This window comes from Danio aesculapii, chromosome 16 (assembly GCF_903798145.1).
Source record: "Danio aesculapii chromosome 16, fDanAes4.1, whole genome shotgun sequence".
Taxonomy (NCBI): Eukaryota; Metazoa; Chordata; class Actinopteri; order Cypriniformes; family Danionidae; genus Danio; species Danio aesculapii.
This window is the reverse complement of record NC_079450.1, coordinates 2,393,127-2,415,990: the sequence shown is the minus strand read 5'-3', so window position 1 is coordinate 2,415,990 and position 22,864 is coordinate 2,393,127. Positions and strand designations below refer to the sequence as shown.

Sequence of the window (22,864 nt, the reverse complement as noted above, 5' to 3'; positions counted from 1 at the left end):
GAAAAAGACTCTTAAATGCCTGTATTTGTTGTATTTGCCGCAGCTCTGTGGTGCTCGTCCACAACTTCATGCATTGGGTTAAATTAGGCTGTTCAGCCTCTGTGTTCAGTCCGTTACAGTCATGGTGGAAACCCAGACAGGCTGTCAGGCAGCGTAATACAGAGAGTGAATCAAAGCGCATCAAATGATCGGTAATTAAAAAGGAAAAACATAAAAATAGAATAAATATCTATACTTTTATATTAGACACACATCTGATGCTTGTATTTGCAGCAGCTCCACGTCCACAACTTCACTCATTGGGTTCAATTAGGCTTTACAGTCTCCACTGTTTCTGTTCAGTGAAGGAAACTCAACCAACACCGTGACGTCAGACTTAGTGACATTCCAAGATGGCTGCGCCCTGGGTCTAAAATCACTCCGTTTTCTGCTAAATGCTTACATAACCGCATTTGCTTAAGTGAAGTTTTGTAAACAAATTTGGGGAGGAGCACGCGCAGAAGTTTCAGTATCAAATACGTCATTGACAATTATTCTATTATCCAATCAGTTCTTGACCAAACCCCTATATATACCAAAGCTGTCTTACCTGCAGCATCTCACGACTTTAGCATCCCTCCACCACCCCGTCACCTCACCTCTTAAGCATTACCTTCCCGGGGGGAGCGTTCTGGGGCTGGGCTAGATACTTCGCTCGAATCCCAACTCCTCTTTGTTTCCTGATAAGAGGAATAACTCGAGTTTGGGTGTCTTCCCCGAACTCAGAGCCCTCTCCCCGGACAGCACGCCAAATACGCTTTATTCTGAAACTATTGCAGGTGTGAACTCGTGAATATATTTTCATTAAAGTGGAATCCAATGTACAAAATAAGGTTAACTTGACTGAGTGCTTCATTTCCCCTTTAATTCAGCTTTTCTACGATTCAGCCAATTATATTTTCAAGGTCAGGAGAGAAGGGTAAAGGCGGACGCACAAGTCTTCACAGCAACATGGATACCTCCGAATGCTGTTAAAAGTGTCACATACTGTATTTACTAGGTATAATTCATCTAGATATGTCATTTCTGTCTTCATGTAATGATATAGTTGCGGATGTAAAAATCACACGGGAGCTGTGTGTTTACTATCGAGAGGACACACGCGTACCCACCATTGATGTCTGCATAGGGTGTGAAAAACAGCTAATAAAGTTGTAAATAATGTTCAGTTTGTTGAACGAGTGATTGTTTGGGAGCTGTGTGGGAGGTATAATTTGCATGTATGTTTTATTTTCTCAAAGTGACGGTGGCCATGATATGAACGCACTTGGCAGTGAAAATAAAACCGAAAGTGTGCACATCATTCAAATGATCATCTCGCATTTAAGAGTTATGATCGCGACAAGACGTTTGGCCAGCAGAGAAATTAAAATGGTCGTGCCCAACTGAGCCTGGTTTCGCTCAAGGTTTTTTTCTTCACTTCCGCCTTTAGTGAAGGTTTTTTTCCCTCTCCGCTGTTGCCCCTAGCTTGCATGGTTCAGGATCTGTAGAGCTGCGCATCGTTGGATTTGCTCTTCAGTGTTTGGACTCTCAGTAGTGATTATTAAACCACACTGAACTGAGCTCAACTGAACTGAACTTAAACACTACAAACTGAACTACACTGTTCCTATTTACTGTGACCTTTTATGTGAAGCTGCTTTGACACAATCTACATTGTAAAGCGCTATACAAATAAAGGGGAATTGAATTGAATTGAATATGCTTTTTTCCTTCATAGCGAACACAAAGTGTTGTGCATGAAAATAAATGTTAAACAGTGTCAGTATAACAACTGTAGCCTATATAACGCTGAATATAATGCAGGAGGGAATCTGATAATGACAAACGTCTCATTTTATCAGTGAAAAAATGATGTAATAATGTTGTCAATGATAGATGACAAGCACATGTCTCAAACATCAGAATTCAACATCAGAATTATGAATATATGTATTCTGATGTCATTATTTTACTGTTCATTAATGACCAGGACTAATTTAAAGTCTGTTCAAGTCCACTATAATGTCTATACAAAATTAGTATTTTAACCAACAGTAGACCTACACACAGGCATATTATTATTATTATTGTTGCTTTACTATATGTTTGAGAAATAACAATAATAATAGCCTACTCATATTAACCTTTATTTTACATCTACAGAATCATGAGAAAATCCTGATCTTGACTTTAAGGGAAACAAAAAATCTCATTCTGGCCAGAAGCGTGCAGCTCTACCAGAGTGTATTGTTGAGTTTTCAAAGCATAAACATGTGTCGAAATCAGATTTGTCACCAAAAAATCATTCCTTTTGCTGAAACAGAGAGAAAGTTGTGGCCAAATTAAGACTCAAAATCAGCCCAGAGTGGATGAAAACGACCCAACAGCACACAAGGGTTAAACGGGACTTCCAGGAATGAGTTCCAGCAGATCCTTTCTCTGAATGCATGAGAATTCACACACACCTTCTGTCAGGTGTAACAGTGAGTTATTATTAGCACATGATCTCCACCAACACTGAGCTTTTCATTTCAGTTCTGGAGCCGATGTGGTGTAGAAAAGGTCAAACCATAAACACAAAACCAAACAGCATCACTGACATTTAAAATTAAAAAGCATGCAAATGTATGCGCTGATGCTCCAGATACGTCATCTGTGTGTGTGTGTGTGTGTGTGTGTGTGTGTGTGTGTGTGTGTGTGTGTGTGTCTGTGGAGAAAATATGCAAATGTTTTATGATAGAGGTGTAGCAATACATCATGCCACAATACATTAATTCATTTTTCTTTGGCTTAGTCTCTGATTTATTGTAAGTTGCCACAATGGAATGAACCGCCAACTATTCCAGCATATGTTATCCGCAGTACTGGGAAATACCCAAATTCACTCATTCACACTCGCACTCATACACTACGGCCAATTTAGTTCATCAATTCACCTATAGCGCATGTGTTTGGACTGTGAGGGAAAGAGGAGCACCCAGAGGAAACCCAAGCCAACACTTGGAGAACATGCAAACTCCACACAGAAACATCAACTGACCCAGCCGGGACTCGAACCAGCGACCTTCTTGCTGTGAGGCCGCAGTGCTAACCACTGAGCCACCATGTCGTCCACCACAATAACTGACTAAATTAAAAAAATGCAACAACTTGCATCACTGAATCAGCTCAAACTGAAAGAGTAAACCCTTCACAGAAAACCTGATGAACATCTTCTCATTAAAATAATGTTCATTTTTACACTCAGAAGGTGACAGATTTGAGTGTGAACATTAGAAATCAATAAATAAACATATTATTATAAAATATTAGCCTGAATTAGATTTATTTAGATCAGAAAACTATATACCTTTTGCTTATTTTATTATGATTATTATATTTCTCAATAAAAGAGCACTTCTCTATAGAGACATGCTAAGAAATATCATTATTGCATTGTTCAACAGCGACATCACCACTTATTGCATATTTTCCCAGTATCATGCAGCCCTACTTTAGAATAAATAGTGATTTTTATGTGAGCTCTCCCTTTAAGACGTGTCCTGAGAGCTGCACAAACGCTGACAGTGATAATACACTGGAGAATCACGGCTCATTGACTTCCCCTGAGCATTTCAGAGCAATGATGCTTCACATTTCACGGTCTGCATGCATAATAAGAGCCTGAAAAGAGCTTCATTTCTGCTCAGCCTACAAAACTTTCAGTTCTGCAAATTCCTTCAAAGACAGTCGTGTCTCGGCAAGAGATGCAGAAGCATCCGCACGTGTTAAAACAAGCCTGTGATGCTGGAGAGGAGCAGAGCGAGCATGAAGACGTATGTGTTGTATTCATCTCTCAAGAGTGTTTTCAGCTTTGCAACTAAATTATGTTAACATGCATACATTATCAAATTTTTTTGTGCATTCTACTATGTAAATATTTAGAAATATGATAACCTAAATAAATATATTTCTTAAATATATAAATATGTAATCTGCATTTATATATAACTGTACTTATATATGCATTTCATTCATTCATTCATTCATTTTCTTTTCGGCTTAGTCCCTTTATTAATCCGGGGTCACCACAGTGGAATGAACCGCCAACTTATCCAGCACATGTTTTACACAGCGGATGCCCTTCCAGCTGCAACCCATCTCTGGGAAACATCCATACACACTCATACACTATGGACAATTTAGCCTACCCAATTCACCTGAACCGCATGTCTTTGGACTTGTGGGGGAAACCGGAGCACCCGGAGGAAACCCACGCCAACACGGGGAGAACATGCAAACTCCACACAGAAAAGCCAACTGACCCAGTCAAGGCTCGAACCAGCAACCTTCTTGCTGTAAGGCGACAGCACTACCTACTGCGCCACTGCGTCACCCCCATATATGCATTAATATATTCATATATACAGTTGACGTCTAAATTATTCGCCCTCTTTTTCAAATATGATGTTGAACATCAAAATGATGTTGAACAGATTCAGGAATTTCTCACAGTATTTCCTCTAATATTTTTTCTTCTGGAGAAAGTCTTATTTGTTTTATTTCGGCTAGAATAAAAGCAGTTTTTAATTGTTTTAAACCCATTTAAAGGTCAATATTATTAGCCCCCTTAAGGAATATTAGTTTTGGATTGTCTCCAGAATAAGCACTGTTATACAATGACTTGCCTAATTACCCTAACTTTACCCTAATTAACCTAGTGAAGCCTTTAAATGTCACTTTAAGCTGTATAGAAGTGTCTTGAAGAATATCTAGTCTAATATTATTTACTGTCATCATGACAAAGAGAAAAGAAATCAGTTATTAGAAATCAGTTCTTATACTATTATGTACAGAAATGTATTAGAAATTAGAAATATTAGAAATATGGGGGGAAAACATTTACAGGAGGGCTAAACACACAGTTCAACAGTTCATACAATGTTATTGTAAAATTATTAGCCCCCCTGTGAACTTTTGCTTTCTTTTTAAATATTTCCCAAATGATGTTTAACAGATTCAGGAAACGTTCACAGTATGTCTGATAATATTTTTTCTTCTGGAGAAAGTCTCATTTGTTTTATTTCGGCTAGAATAAAAGCAGTTTTAAATTATTTATGAACCATTTTAAGGTCAATATTATTAGCCCCTTTAAGCTATATATTTTTTCCAATAGTCTACAGAACAAACTATCGTTATACAAAGACTTGCCTAATTACCCTAACCTGCCTTGATAAACAATGTTTATTTCATGACTTTAATTTCAAGCGTGTTACCATACTGGTGTTTAGTAGCTGTGTGAATGACACTGAGCACCTTCTATACACTGATACACTTTTCTGCTTGTGGGAAAAGTATTTGTGATGAGCATTGGTTCATTATATAACTTCCTCACCACCTGCATATGGCTGTGTTAACGTGTCTACTTGTGTAACAAGAGATGTGTAGATGTTGCTAATTGAAAATTCAGACATACTACCACTGTAAATGAATGAAATTCGGTAGTTTACTGTAAAAATGAGAAATTACCTTTACGGTTTTTATCGTATTTTTAATGGGAAAATACTGCCAACCACAGCTGCTGTTTTATTACCAAAATAAAATTGATTTTTTACAGTGTTTTGTTTTCAAATGGGAAAAAAAAGTTTTAGTTTTTTACCCAAACATTTAAAAAGAATATATTTTAGAGCAGTAATCACAATACCGTGATATTTTGGTCCAAGGTTATCATACCATCAGAATCTTATACCAGCCCATCATGATTATAAATGTATCATATGAACACCCCTTCAAGTGTTACCCTTTATTTTAAAGTTATCCTTGCTATATTGCATTCATTTTGTATTGTATTTTGCTTGTAGAGTTAGTTTTTCTTTTCTTTTGAAAATATCATATCTGAAACCAGAACCTAAAACTGAAAACCAGACAGAACCGTGAAAGGTTTGTATTGCTGCAGCACTAAAATATACTAGAGTGAGTTCTGCAGCTTGTGAAGGCTGTGGAGATTCTCTGCTTCTCTGATATACTGCTGTCTGTTAGAGACGCACTGTAAAAAGTACGACAGGATTGATGGTCAGAGAGTGTCCAGAGCAGGATGGATGGCCATTTTTTGCACATACACGAAACAGCGTTTCATAAAACACCAGCTGATTTTTGGTGTGTGTGACGTGAACCGTGACCTGCCGACTGATGGAAAACTCACAGAAAATGGCTGCAGAATCGGGCTCTTAAACAGTGCTGCACTGCGTACACTGCATTAGATACATTAGTCCCTTATTTATCAGGGATCGCCACAATGGAATGAACCGCCAACTATTCCAGCATATGTTTTACGCAGCAGATCAGACCCATCCAGCCACAACCCAGTACTGGGAAACTCTCATACACACTCATACACTATGGCCTATTTAGTTCATCAATTCCCCTATAGCGCATGTCTTTGGACTGTGGGGGAAACCGGAGCACCCGGAGGAAACCCCCCGCCAACACGGGGAGAACATGCAAACTCCACACAGAAACGCCAACTGACCCAGCCGGGACTCGAACCAGCGACCTTCTTCGATGTTGCAGAAGGCTGTAGGCATGGAGTGTGTGTGGTGCAGAGATTGTGTAAGACATAAAGCAGTTTGAGCAGTGTGTGGATCAGAGCCAGTGCTGAGAGTGATGCAGAGTTTATCCATTAAGAAGAGCAGGTTAAACTGCTGCGGCAGCACAACAGAACAACTCAGACGCTCCGACTACTGACCCATTCACAACCCAGGCCAGTTTCAAGATACACACAGTTCCCTGATGTCAGCCGATTCCCAATGAGAACATTGCTTTTCAAAAGTCTGCAGACACACTTTGTAGAGTGTCTGTTGAGTTGAGCCTGGTTTACACTTCTGCATTGAGTGATTGGCGTGACCCGCAGTGCCTGTCTTGTGTGTAGTCGTGAATTTATACTTCTGCATGCTGTTTGTGTTGCTCTGCAATAGCACTTCTGGGGTTGTCGCGGACGAAAGTGAAGAGGGTTAGGGAGTCGCGGAAGAAAGTGAACAGTGGACGGGGGAGGACGGCGGTTGAGGAAAGGGATTGGTAAAATGAGGTGTCGGATCCGGACCTTGCGTTTTCCGGCACAAATTAAGCCCTGCCGCTACTAAGCCGACCAATCACAGAGCTTGCGCTATGCGTCACTGCAATGTGTAGTTAATTTTTTTAAGAGGTGTGCGTCAGCCACAGCGAGGGCTATGCAAATGCAAGAAGGCTGTGCTGGAGTTAGGCATGGGACGATAACCATTTTTAAGGTATTGACCTTATTCTTCAATGCTGAAGTGCACTCGTTTTTGTGATTGTTTTAGAACTTCCCACTGCCTATGGGAGAAATGACTAGGAATAATAAACGGCAGAAAACCGTCAAACTACTGGCTCTACAAACAAGTGTTTTCATGACTATACAGACAAAGTAGAATAATATAATAAGAAAATGTCAGTTTGCAACACCAAGCAGCAAACCGAGCTGTTTTTAACATCTAAAAATAAATGGAAGTGAATGAGACCGGAAGTCTCGAGCCAAAAAGATTCCAATGGTTGCGCGCACTCGTACGCGGAGAATAAGGTGAATACTGCGGTTTGAAAAAGTCAAGGGTTTCTGTAATACAGTTCCTATGGTATATGTAAGATTTTTTATTTTCATGTTTTTGTTGTTTTTTTAGGACAGCAGTGTCTATAGCAGAAAAAATATCCAAAGATGGTGTTTTAAATTGTAAATAAATACATTTTTGAAACAAATGAAGACAGCAGAAGTCAATTATTCATTTTATTTATTTAGCCTGACATGTTTACTGCTGCAAAAAATATTAGAAATCTTTCAAAAATAAAATATATTGTTTTCAAAGGGGGAGATAAGTTTTTTGTAAGTACTCACAATACCAGGATACAGTGAAACTGTGATATTTTTATCCAAGGTTATCGTACCATCAGAATCTTAAACCGGCCCATGCCTAGCTGGAGCATACTGTACGTGTGCGCTTGACGCAGAAAAGGTAATTTTAAAAGTAAGCTATTATGCAAAAATCCATTTTATAAGGAGTTTAAATGGTTGAAATGAAATTAATTCATTTTTTTATTATCACTCTTGATAAAAACAAACACTCTAGAGACTGAGGATGTACTCACACTAGGCACAGTTGTCTTGAACCATGCCTGAGCGCGACTGTCCCCCCTCCCCTCTCCCTGCACTCACACTGACTACGTTTACACGGATATCAGTAATCAAATTACTTGTCTTAATCTGAATAAAACAATAATATGATCAAGGTGTTTACATGAGTTGCTTTTTGAATGTTTCTTTCATGAACCCGTTTTACATGTATTACATACATAACAAGAATTAGATTAACATCACTGCATTACCACGCAATCCACAGTTCCTTCTGAGTTTTATGTAATTTAGGGTGTTTCATTATTAATTTGTCGACTTTAACTGCAGCTTGGCAGTTTCACTTTCATTCAGGAACATTTCATGCATGCCCCCGTGACAAACGAGCTATTGGATGCTACTATATACTGCTGGAAGACTTGATTTAATGGAAGTTCATACCACATGCTGAATGGAAGAATAAAAACCTTCGCATTTCACGATGCAGGTGTCTGTGGTCTGCACTGACTCGGTAGGTGCAAAGAGTGTCAAACAGCTGTGTGTGTGTGTATGTGGGTGTGTGTGTGTGTGTGTGTGGACTATCCTGACGCAAAACGCAGTGAAAAGTCCTACATGACGGTAATAGTTTGATTGCGGTGTTTACATGTCTGTGCTTGCCACTAAAATCAGCATACTCCACATGTCTTAATTCGATATCTCTTTAGTTCGATTATGACCTTAATCTGATTAAATTAATCAAAAATCGCTGTTTACATGGTCGACTCTTAATCAGAGTATTGTCTTAAATCACATTAAAATCTAATTATTGGTGTCCATGTAAACGTACTCACTGCATTTTTCCTTCGGAGCTGGAGCAGGCTTCCATCATCGATGATGTGACTGTTCAGTTTAACAGAACAGAAGCACTCTCGCTCAGCACAGTAGACATTGCTTTAATTATTAATTATACTGTTTTGTATTATTTTTAGTGGTTTGGGATACAGTGACATGCAGTTAAATCTTCTGCTGAACAGATCCAGCACTGTTGACGCTCATAAATGATCATAAAGTCCTCGTGCTGCAGGTATTAGGAGGTTTGCTGAAGGTCAGCGGTCGTGCAGCGAGGGGTTTGTTTTGTATCTCTAATAAACTATGACAGTTTGTGTTCATTGAACAGTTGTGTCTTCAGTTTTGCATTCAGGTGCTCTTTGCACTCAAACTACAAGCGTACTGTGCCAAAGCCCAACCGAACCTCACTTCAGCACACATCTTCCAACTGGGCCAGGGCCGGCCAACTGAAACGCGGTTTGGAGCACTCACACTAGTCAAATGAACCAGGAAATGCATCCAGGCATGGTTCGGATAGCGAAGTGTGAGTACACCCTTATTTTACATCTTGTAAAAAGAGGCATAATGTGTCACCTTTACAGTCAAGTCAAAGAGTGAAACACACAGAAATGAAATTAATATTCATTCAAAAGGTTTCTTAGAAGATCTTAGCGTATCGCTCCAGTTGTGTCTTTAACCTTCCTGTTACATTTAGGTTTGCTTTCTGCTAATTATAGTAATAAATGTATAATAGTAATGCTTTAATTTAGTATTCAGTATATTTATTTATATATATATATATATATATATATATATATATATTAGAGCTTAACGATTAATTGAAAAATGATCGCCATCTCGATTTGACCCAATAGATCAGGGGTCACCAATCTCGGTCCTGGAGGGCCAGTGTCCCTGCAGGATTTAGCTCCAACTTGCCTCAACACACCTGCCTGGATGTTTCAAGTACACCTAGTAAGACCTTGATTAGCTTCTTCAGGTGTGTTTGATTAGGGTTGGAGCTAAAATCTGCAGGACACCGGCCCTCCAGGAACAAGTTTGGTGACCACTGCCCTAGACGATCCTGATCCAGCATTGCTAGGATTTTGCCAATCATATTTTCAAGTTCAGGAGAGAAGCAAAGGCGGCCCACAAGTCTTCACATTGTTTTACATACGTTGTTCAGCAACATGGACACCTCCAAATGGTGTTGAAAGAGTCACCTACTGTATTTAAAAGGCATAATTCACCCAATAATGTCATTTCTGTCTTCATGTTATGGTGTATTCGTGGCCGCGAAATCACACGTGACTATGCTGACTATGAGCTGTTACCACAGAGAGGGCGGGCACGCACCTGTGAATGAAGTCAGTGAACAGAACCTGCATAGGCTGTGAATAACAGGTAATAAAGTTGTAAATATGAAAGTATATAAATTGTAAGTATGAAGTGCACTTAGCAATGAAAATGAAACCGAAAGTGTGCACATCGGTTAAATAGTTTGATATGTTTTTCTTTCATAGCGAACACAAAGTTTTGTGCAAGAAAACAAATGTTTACAGGGTCAGTATAACTACTGTAGCCTAAATAATGTTGAATATAATGCAGGAGGGAATCTGACAATGACAAATGTCTGATTTTACCAGTAGAAAAAAATGGTCTAATGTTTTAATGGCAAATGACAAGCACATGTCTGTTTTCTGATGTCATAACTTCTGTGAAGTAATGACCAGGGGAAATTTAAAGTCTGTTCAAGACCACCATTCAACGTCTATTCAAAATTGAGCATTTTAACCAACAGTAGACCTACACATAACATTACTAGTGTTGTTTTACCATATTTTTAGTCTTTATTTTACATCTACAGAATCGTGAGAAAATCATGAACTTTATTTTAAGCAAAAAACAAAAAAAAACGTGATTCTCATTTTAGCCAGAATCGTGCAGCTCTAATATATATATATATATATATATATATTAAAATAATATGAGAAAAATCCGATCCCTACAACAAACACTTCCTGGCTGTCAGTGAAAGCAGAGTGTGCTTAATGTACACACAATCAGCTCACACTTTTCCTCTGTCTGTGTGTGCTGTCTGTGCGACCCCAAAGGCTGGATCTGATTTCAGCAGTGGTTTGTGGTGTGAGAATGGGAATGTTCTCCGCTAACAGATTTGTAGGAATACTAGAGACTGTTAATTTATTTGTATACCCTGAGGCTGCTGAATGCTTGATTCTGATTGGCTGATGAACATTCTAAGGCAGGTGTTCTCAGGTAAAGTCTAGAAGGGATACAGCTGCAGATGGAAGTTAATGAAAATTATTTAAAATTTATATAATATTACAATTACTGTACAACAATTACTGCTTTTATATTGCAGTTGGGTAGGGGTAAGTTAATCAAATACAATTAATGGGTAATTTAATAAATAATATAAGTAATTCTTATTATAATTACTGTTTTTACATTGCGGGTGGGGTAGGGGTAAGTTAATAAAATATAATTAATGGGTAATTTAATAAATAATATAAATAATTCTCATTAAAATTAAAGGTTTTATATTACTAAGAGGAGTATGGGGTTAATAAAATATAATAGGAACTTGAATAAACAATATAAATAATTCTCATTATAATTATTGTTTTTAACATTACTGTGAGGGTTGGGTTAGGATTGAGCATTAATAAAATAATTAATATATAATTTGATAAATAATATAAATCTCTTGTTATAACTACTGTTTTTACATTACTGTGAGGGTTGGTTTAAAATTGTGGTTAGGCAAGGGCCCAGTACAAGATTCTAATGGTATGATAACCTTGGATATAAATAATCATGGTTTCATGGAATTAGGATTACTGTTCTAAAACATATTCTTTTTTAATATCTCTTTCCATTTATGAATCTTCTACAATTTAAAACAGCATCTTTTACAATTTAAAATGGCATCTTTACAATTTGAAACGACATCTTTACAATTTAAAACGGCATCTTTACAGTTTAAAACGGCATCTTTAACAATTTAAAACTGCATCATTTACAATTTAAAACGACATCTTTACAATTTAAAACGGCATCTTTACAGTTTAAAACGACATCTTTACAATTTAAAACGACATCTTTTACAATTTAAAACGGCATCTTTTACAGTTAAAAACGACATCTTTACAGTTTAAAACGGCATCTTTACAGTTTAAAACGACATCTTTACAGTTTAAAACGACATCTTTACAGTTTAAAACGACATCTTTACAGTTTAAAACGGCATCTTTACAGTTTAAAACGACATCTTTACAGTTTAAAACGGCATCTTTTACAATTTAAAACGACATCTTTACAATTTAAAACGGCATCTTTACAATTTAAAACGACATCTTTACAATTTAAAACGGCATCTTTACAGTTTAAAACGGCATCATTTACAATTTAAAACGACATCTTTACAATTTAAAACGGCATCTTTACAGTTTAAAACGACATCTTTACAGTTTAAAACGACACCTTTACAGTTAAAAACGGCATCTTTTACAATTTAAAATGGCATCTTTTACAATTTAAAACGACATCTTTACAATTTAAAACGGCATCTTTACAATTTAAAACGACATCTTTACAATTTAAAATGGCATCTTTACAGTTTAAAACGGCATCATTTACAATTTAAAACGACATCTTTACAATTTAAAACGGCATCTTTACAGTTTAAAACGACATCTTTACAATTTAAAACGACATCTTTACAATTTAAAACGGCATCTTTTACAATTTAAAACGACATCTTTTACAATTTAAAACGACATCTTTTACAATTTAAAACAGCATCTTTTACAATTTAAAACGACATCTTTACATTTTAAAACGGCATCTTTACAGTTTAAAACGGCATCATTTACAATTTAAAACGACATCTTTACAGTTTAAAACGACATCTTTACAATTTAAAACGACATCTTTACAATTTAAAACGGCATCTTTACAGTTTAAAACGACATCTTTACAGTTTAAAACGGCATCTTTACAGTTTAAAACGGCATCTTTACAGTTTAAAACGGCATCTTTACAGTTTAAAACGACATCTTTACAGTTTAAAACGACATCTTTACAGTTTAAAACGACATCTTTACAGTTTAAAACGACATCTTTACAGTTTAAAACGGCATCTTTTACAATTTAAAACGACATCTTTACAATTTAAAACGGCATCTTTACAATTTAAAACGACATCTTTACAATTTAAAACGGCATCTTTTACAGTTAAAAACGGCATCTTTACAGTTAAAAACGGCATCTTTACAATTTAAAACGACATCTTTACAATTTAAAACGACATCTTTTACAGTTAAAAACGGCATCTTTTACAGTTAAAAACGGCATCTTTACAATTTAAAACGACATCTTTACAATTTAAAACGGCATCTTTTACAATTTAAAACGACATCTTTACAATTTAAAACGGCATCTTTACAATTTAAAACGGCATCTTTACAATTTAAAACGGCATCTTTTACAGTTAAAAACGACATCTTTACAGTTAAAAACGGCATCTTTACAATTTAAAACGACATCATTACAATTTAAAACGACATCTTTACAATTTAAAACGACATCTTTACAATTTAAAACGACATCTTTACAATTTAAAACGACATCATTTACAGTTAAAAACGGCATCTTTTACAATTTAAAACGACATCTTTACAATTTAAAACGGCATCTTTTACAGTTAAAAACGGCATCTTTTACAGTTAAAAACGGCATCTTTTACAGTTAAAAACGGCATCTTTACAATTTAAAACGACATCTTTACAATTTAAAACGACATCTTTACAATTTAAAACGACATCTTTACAATTTAAAACGACATCTTTACAATTTAAAACGGCATCTTTTACAGTTAAAAACGACATCTTTTACAGTTAAAAACGGCATCTTTTACAATTTAAAACGACATCTTTACAATTTAAAACGGCATTTTTACAATTTAAAAACGTCATCTTTTACAGTTAAAAACGGCATCTTTTACAATTTAAAACGACATCTTTACAATTTAAAACGACATCTTTACAATTTAAAACGGCATCTTTTACAGTTAAAAACGACATCTTTTACAGTTAAAAACGGCATCTTTTACAATTTAAAACGACATCTTTACAATTTAAAACGGCATCTTTACAATTTAAAAATGGCATCTTTTACAGTTAAAAACGGCATCTTTTACAATTTAAAACAGCATCTTTATAATTTAAAATGGCATTTTTTCTGCTGGAGATACTGTTGTCCAAAAATCTAAAAAAGAAAAAAAAAGCGTGAATAAAAATATCTTACAGATACCTTGGGTATGGTATAGCAGAAAATGTTGGCGGTTTTGAAACCTTGACTTTTCCAACCCATGGTATACCTTGAAATCGGTTATCGTCCATGCCTAGCTATGGTAGGAGTAGACGTTAATAAAATACAATTTAATGGGTAATTTAATAAATAACGTGAATAATTCTCATTGGAGGGTGGCACGGTGGCTCAGTGGTTAGCACTGTTGATTTGATTTGATCAAATTTGACATGCGCTATAGAGGAATTGATAAACTAAATTGGCTGTAGTGTATGTGTGTGAATGAGTGTGTAAGGGTGTTTCCCAGTACTGGGTTGCGGCTGAAAGGGTATCTGCTGCGTAAAACATATGCTGGAATAGTTAAATAATTCTGATAAATTAGAGACTAAAATTGATTAGAAAATATTGATTCAACAGTCTGAAAACTGGCAGATCAAGAGCACTGAAGGTCCTTTAAAAGAAGACACTTTACTTGAGAAATAGGTTTGATGTCTGCTTGAGCAAACACAACGAAAAAAAATGACCAAAACAGCCATGATAATGGGCAGAAGTTTACGCAAAAAGTTTTGATTTAAACTTTACATAACATTTGGAAATATGTAACAGAAAAACTCCTGCATGGTTTCTGATAACAGAAAGTGAACATAAGTCTCATTTCCCCATTAAAAACTCCCTTCTTGAGCTCATCCAGAGTGGGTGAAAAGTCTTACCCAGGCATTTCAACAACGTTTAAAGATTAACTTCAATCACCAGAGAAAGCTTGTTACAGAATTAAAGTTCAACCCAGGCCACGACGGCTGGGAAATTCCGTCTCAGAAACTGAAGGCCTCACCTGCCGTTGGACTGGATTTGCATATTCATGAGGCTTTTCATAGGAAACAATAAATCTAAAGTGGCATCTCTTTTAGTCACTATGCTCCAAAAATTGTGAAATTGTCTTCCAAATGAAGGGGAATGTTTTTAAAAGCATGTTACTGTAAAAATACTGTAAAAATATCTGTTAATGAACAGTTAGTGTATTTAGTGATTCACAAGTGTTTATTTGCGGTGGTGAATTGCATTATGGGATGTTGATCTCTGCTCTGTACACTTCTAATGTTGAAAATTCAACTCTACAGTTTAACAAAGTGACTTTTGTTGACATTTTAGTAATAATATCATGTATAATAAATACTATCTAGAGAAATAAGTCTGTAAAATAACAGAAAATGTGCTGCAGTTTATTACAAGGTTTCTGTAGCGTAATATACAACACCAACCCAGACAATACAGCACTTTAAATTATTAAAAATGTTCATAAAAGCCACTTTTTTTAAACTTTTCATGGTTAAAAGTTGTTGGAAGAAAGGTAAAGATCCCATTATGCAATTCAAAAAGCATTAATAAAATGGGGGGGGGGGAGAATTACAAAATAATAATAATAATAATATAAGAAACAATATATACTATTACGATAGATAAGATATATTAGAATATGATTTGATACAATATATACAATGTACATCTCTACAATATATACTATTACGATATATACAATGCATTACAATATGATACAATATATACAATATATATCTCAGCTATAATATTATGATACGATATATACAATGCATTACAATAAGATATATATACGATGTATGTCTCTGCAATATATACTATTACGATACGATACATATGATATATTACAATACGTTACAATATATATCTCTGCTAAACTATTACAATACTATATATACACTGTACGATATAATAGGATATAATATATACAATGGCAGACGCAGTGGCGCAGTAGATAGTGTTGTCGGCTCACAGCAAGTAGGTCGCCGGTCGGTTGGCGTTTCTGTGTGGAGTTTGCATGTTCTCCCTGCGTTTGCGTGGGTTTCCTCCAGGTGCTCTGGTTTACCCCACAGTCCAAAAACATGTGGTACAGGTAAATTGGGAAGGCTAAATTGTCCAAAGTGTGTGAGTGTGTATGGATGTTTCCCAGAGATGGGTGTCGGCTGGAAGGGCATCCGATGCGTAAAACATGTACTGGATAAGTTGGCGGTTCATTCCGCTGTGGTGACCCTGGATTAATAAAGGGACTAAGCCGAAAAGAAAATGAATGAATTAATATATACAATGTATTACAATAAGATATATACGATGTATATCTCTGCAATATATACTATCACCAAAGATACATATGATATATTACAATATGATACAATATATATCTCTGATATACTATTACGATATTATACAGTACATACACTGTACGATATATTATAATATGATATATACAATACATTGCGATAAGATTATATTTATTTTCTGCAATATATAACATTACGATATATATATATATATATATATATATATATATATATATATATACACACACACACAATATTTTGCAACACGATATATACAATATATTATGATAAGATATACATGATCTATAACTTTGCAATATATGCTGTTACGATATGATATATATGATATGATACAATACAATACAAAATATATCAGCTATACTGTTACGATACTATATAAACTGTATGATATATTATATGATATATACACTATATTGCGATAAGATATATATACACTAAGTACATTTCTGCAATATATGCTATTACGATATGATATATATGATATAATACAATACGATATATAACAATAAGACATATACGATATCTCTGCAATGTATACTATAACGATATTATGTATATGATATATTACAATACGATACATGTATATCAGCTATACTGTTACGATACTATAAATACACTGTATGACATATTATGATGATATATACAATATTTTACGATATGACATATATATATATATATATACACTTTTACTATTATGATACAATAAATACACTGTACGATATATTATGGTAGGATATATACAATACGACACGATAGATATATACACTATATAACGATACGATATATACAATATATTAATTTAAGATATATACTATTACGAGATGATATATATGATATATTACAATACGATACAATATAAATCTCTGGAATACTATTATTATAATATATACAATACAATACGATACAATATATAAATATACTATTATCGTGATAACTATATTTTTACAAGTACCATTACATATACTATTATCGTGATGACTATCATTTTTTGATATATTCCACAGCATTACTTCATATGCTTAAAACAAGCATTGTTTATCCTCTCTTCTGATATTGAGGTGAAACGTGGCCAGAACCTGTTCTCGACGGGTTTTCTGAGATTCAGCAGTTGCACCACATGACACCAGTGTTGATCAAACATCAGATTATAGAGCAGATTCTCAGAAACACAACAACACACACACATGATTACCAACTTGCCCTGAAATAATCATCTCACACAATTAGACGTCGCTATACCTGATCAGAAAACTTCCCAACCACAGCCTACAGGTTCCTGAGAGGACGTCACAGTTTCTGACCACTAATGCATGATGAAAACCGCGTGCAGCGCTGCACATCAACACACCACATCCTTAAAGCGTTTCACTTTGACATTCAACCAGCTGAAACCAAAACACAATCATTTTACTCGCAGCTAACACCACAGGTATTAGGCTAGCAGGTAATCGCAAGGGTGAAAGTTCAAACGTTTGATCCGTTAACCCTTGAAGAAACATATTTGATCATTTAATTGCCAGTGTTTATCCACTGATCATTTCAATGAGCTCCCAATAAAGAGTTCACATCGCAATATTTTCCATTAATTACAATACTCATTTTAAGACATGAAAGTTAAAGTCTTGCATTAATCCACAGTCACACTCCAGGGTTTTTTTTTCCATTGAAGATTTAAATAAGTGCCTAATAAGAGCTCATATTGGAATATTTTCAGACAAAATTGATATAACGATATCACGATCCAAAATAAAAAATAAAAATCACATTTTAGTAGACATTAATTACACCGTTTACTTCCAAACCTTTATGAGTTTCTTTTCCATTTAACACTAAAGAACATACAGTATTTTGAAGCTGAAAACCTGTAACCATCGACTAACCATTTGTTTTTCCTGCTATTAAAGTCAATGGTTACAGGTTTCCAACATTCTTCAAAATATCTTTTTCAGTGTTAAACTGAAGAAATAAAAATATAAAACCACTTGAAACTGAGTAAACAGTGAGTAAATGTTCATTTTTGGGTCAATATACAGTGGCATGCATGGAAACCTGTAACCATTGACTTTCATAGTTTCATAGCTGTGAGTAAATTTTCATTTTTGGGTGATACAATCAGTTGGGTGAACTAAGTCTTACCTCCAAATAGGACGGCAACGGCTACCAGATTTTAAACATTCTTCAAAATACAAACATGTAAGCTTTTGATTATTCTGTTGAACACTGAAGATGATATTTTAAAGAAAGCTGAAAACCTGTAACCATTGACTTCAATTGTGTTTGTTTTTCCAAATATGGAAGAATTCAATGGTTACCGTTTTTTTTTAACATTCTTCAAAATATCTTTTTCAGTTTTCAACAAAAGATATAAAAGCTTGAAACCACTTGAAGAAGTTAAACTATACCTTCAATTTCTAGTTAGTCTAACCTTAACAGAATAAATAAAAGTTTAAAACCACTTGAGATGGAGTAAACAGTGCATAAATTTTCTTTTTGGGTCAATATATAATGTATAGAAACATGTAACCATTGACTTCCACAGCTGTAAATACAAATAAGTCAATAATTATCAGTTTCCAACATTCCTCAAAATATCTACTTCAGTGTTCAACAGAAGAAATAAAAGTTTAAAACTACTTAAGACTGAGTTAACAGTGAGTAAACGTTCATTTTTGGGTCAATATATAATGTATGGAAAGCTGTAACAACTGAATTCCATAGCTGAGAAAACAAACAAGTCAACAGTTACCAGTTTTCAACATTCTTCAAAATATCTTCTTAGGTGTTCAACAGAAGAAATACAAGTTTGAAACCACTTGAGACCAAGTAAACACTGAATAAATAATCATCAATATATCGTGTATGGAAACCTGTAACCATTGATTCTATAGTTGAGAATATAAATAAGCCAAATGTTACAAGTTTCCAACATTCTTCAAACTATCTTCTTCAGAGTTCGATGGAAGAAATAAATGTTTGAAACCACTTGAGATCGAGTAAAAAGTGCGTAAATGTTCATTTTGGGGTCAATACATGTATGGAAACCTGTAACCATTCACCATAGTTGTAAAAACAAATAAGTAAAACAGTTACCAGTTTCCAACATTCTTCAAAATATCTTCAGTGTTCAACAGAAGAAATAAAAGTTTGAAACAGAGAGTACATGTTCATTTTGGGTCGATACATCACGTTTGGAAAACTGTAACCATTGATTTCCATAGCTGAAAAAGTCAATAGCTACCAGTTTCCAACATTCTTCAAAATATCTTCTTCAGTGTTCAACGGAAGAAATAGAAGTTTGAAACAGAGAGTACATGTTCATTTTGGGTCGATACACAACGCAACCTGTAACCATTGACTTCCATAGCTGAAAAAAGTCAATAGCTACCAGTTTCCAACATTTTTCAAAATATCTTCTTCAGTGTTCAACAGAAGAAATAAAAGTTTGGACCCACTTGAGACCGAGTAAATGTTCGTTTTTGGCTGATTTCCCCCTAAATGTCTAGTTATTCTTACCTCCGAAGAGATGAGGCGACAGGTGAGCAGGTAGAGAGCCGATCAGGAGTCTCGGGGCGCCGGTGGAGCGCTCTCTCTCTCCGCCGGGTTCCTCCGGTGTGCTGTTACCGGAATCCGCCGAACTGTATGCACCAGAGTTCGGGATGTTGATCCCGGACTGGGGTCTCGCGCTCGGGCCGACGGAGCGCGTCCTGGAGGGGATAAACTGCGAGGCCACAGCCGCGGAGGAAGACGCTGAAGCGGCAGATGTAGCACCTGAGGCTCCGTGACTGTTGTTATACCGTAAAACCGCCGCTGTTCTGCCGTTAACGGACGCGGTGGCCGACGGTAGATCCGAGCCCGAGTACGCGCGCGTGCGGCCGTTGGCAGCAGGACTGCTCTGTTTGGCGCCCATGCCAGCCTTCAGGTCCCTGCGATCTGAATTATTCAAGAAAAACAAACACACGCACACATTTACACACGCATACACACACACACACACTCACTGACAGCTGACGGGAAGCGGCGTCCGTTACGTTACATTTGGCTGATCTACGTCACGCGCGTGCGCCAGTCAAACTTTTGCGAAGGATTATTTTAAAGGGACAGTTCACACAAACATAAAGATTCTGTCATCATTTACTCACTGTTGACTTGTTTAATAACCTATATGAGTTTCTTACTTCTGTTGAACACAAAAGAAGATAATTAGAATAATGTGAGACCAATTTGCATAGTATAAAAAACAAAAACGATTGAAGTCAGTGGGTATGATTTCAAACATTCTTCAAAGTATCTTCTTTTGTGTTCAATAGAGAAACACTTACTATTGAGAGTAAGTAAAGTAAATTATGAATAAATGTTCATGTCTGGGCGAATATGTCATGTCAACAACCAGAAAGAGGTGTTTAACTGCTAACATATGTTTAGAGTTTAATTTTAAGGGACTGTTCACACAAAAATTACAATTCTGTCATCATTTACTCACTCACAAGAAGATATTTTGATGAATAATTGCTAATTGAAGTAAGTTTGTAGAGATTTTAAACATTCTTCAAAATATTTTCTTTTGTGTTTAACAGAAAGCTTATTTGAGGCTGAGTAAATGATTAATAGAGGTTAATTTCTGAGTGAATATATCATGTCAATAACTAATAAGAGGTCAGTTCAACAGTTTCCAGGTCAGTTCAACAGAACAAGTGGGTTTAGTTTAATTTAAAGGGATAGTTCATGCAAAAATTAAAATTCGGTCATCATTTACTCACTCTTTACTTGTTCCAAACCTTTTACAAGTTCTCTTTTAAACACAAAATAAGATATTTTGATGAATAATTGCTAATTGAAGTCAGTGGGTACAGATTTTAAACATTCTTCAAAATATCTTCTTTTTTGTTCACTAGAGGAACTCAACTTTTTAGAATTACTTGAGGCTGAGTAAATGACGATGAATAAAGCATTACTGAGTGAATATATCATGTCAACAGCCATAATGACAGGTCAGTTCAACAGTTCCCAGATCAGTCAACAGGTGGGTATAGTTTAATTTAAAGGGATAGTTCACTCACACAAAACTGAACATTCTGTCATCATTACACTAAAGAATATATTTTAATGTTGAAAACCTGTAACCATTGACTAACCATTTGTTTTTGCTACTATGAAAGACAGTTTTCCAGCATTCTTCAAAATATCTCCTTCAGTGTTCTACAGAAGAAATAAAAGTTTGACACCTTTTGATATAGAGTAAACAGTGAGTAAATGCTTATTTTTGGGTCAATATATCATGTATGAAAACATGTAACCACTGACTTCCATAAAACAAATGTCAATAGTTACCCGTTTACAACTTTCCTCAAAATATCTTCTTTAGTGTTCAACTGAATAAATAAAAGTTTGACACTATTTTAGACCGAGTAAATAGTGAGTAAATGTTAAATTAATATATATAATTTCTAGTTAGTCTTACATACGAAGAGAATGGCAATGGCTACCAAAGTTCAAACATTCTTCAAAATATCTTCTTTTGTGTTCAACAGAAAAAAACCCTTATAGAGATCTGGAATTACTTGAGGCTGAGTAAATGATGAATAAATGTTAATTTCTGGGTAAATATATCATGTCAACAACCAATAAAAGGTCAGATCAGCAGTTCCCAGGTCAGTCAACAGGTAGGTAGTTTAATTTAAAGGGATAGTTCACTCAGAACTTAACATTCTGTCAACATTTACTCACCCTTTACTTTGTTTCAAACCTTTATGTGTTTCCTTCTGTTGAACACAAAAGAAGATATTTTGAAGAATGTTGAAAACCTGTAACCATTAACTAATCATTTGTTTTTCCTACTATAAAAGGCAATGGTTACAGGTTCCCAGCATTCTTCAAAATATCTTCTTCAGTGTTCAACAGAAGAAATAAAAGTTTGACACCATTTGAGACAGAGTAAACAGTGAGTAAATGTTCATTAATTATAATAATAATTTAATTCCTAGTTAATCTTACCTCGGAAGAGGATTGCAATGTTCAAACATTCTTCAAAATATCTTCTTTTGTGTTCAACAGAAAAACACTTATAGAGATCTGCAATTACTTGAGGCTGAGTAAATGATGAATAATTGTTCATTTCTGGGTGAATATATCATGTCAACAACCAATAAGAGGTCAGTTCAACAGTTCCCAGGTCAGTCAACAGGTGGGTAGAGTTTAAGTTAAAGGGATAGTTCACTCAAAACTGAACATTCTGTCAACATTTACTCATCCTTTACTTGTTCCAAACCTTTATGAGTTTCTTATGAGTTAACCTGTAACCATTGACTTCCACATATGTTTTGTCTACTGTGGAAGTCAATGGTTACAGGTTTCCAGCATTCTTCAAAATATCTCCTTCAGTGTTCAACAGATGAAATAAAAGTTTGAAATCATTTGAGAAAGAGTGAACAGTGAGTAA

The 22,864-nt window shown here is 35.3% G+C and overlaps 1 protein-coding gene across 1 annotated transcript in view; it reads right to left on the bottom strand.

Annotated features, from left to right (window-relative positions):
• znrf2b (zinc and ring finger 2b) overlaps nucleotides 1–20,462 on the bottom strand; it is a 67,508-nt gene extending 47,046 nt beyond the window's left edge. The window contains exon 1 of the mRNA XM_056475118.1: nucleotides 19,942–20,462. Within this exon, the coding sequence (XP_056331093.1) occupies nucleotides 19,942–20,335 (394 nt within the window). The 5' untranslated portion in view covers nucleotides 20,336–20,462. The remainder of the gene's footprint in view (nucleotides 1–19,941) is intronic.
• Nucleotides 20,463–22,864: the final 2,402 nt, after the last annotated feature.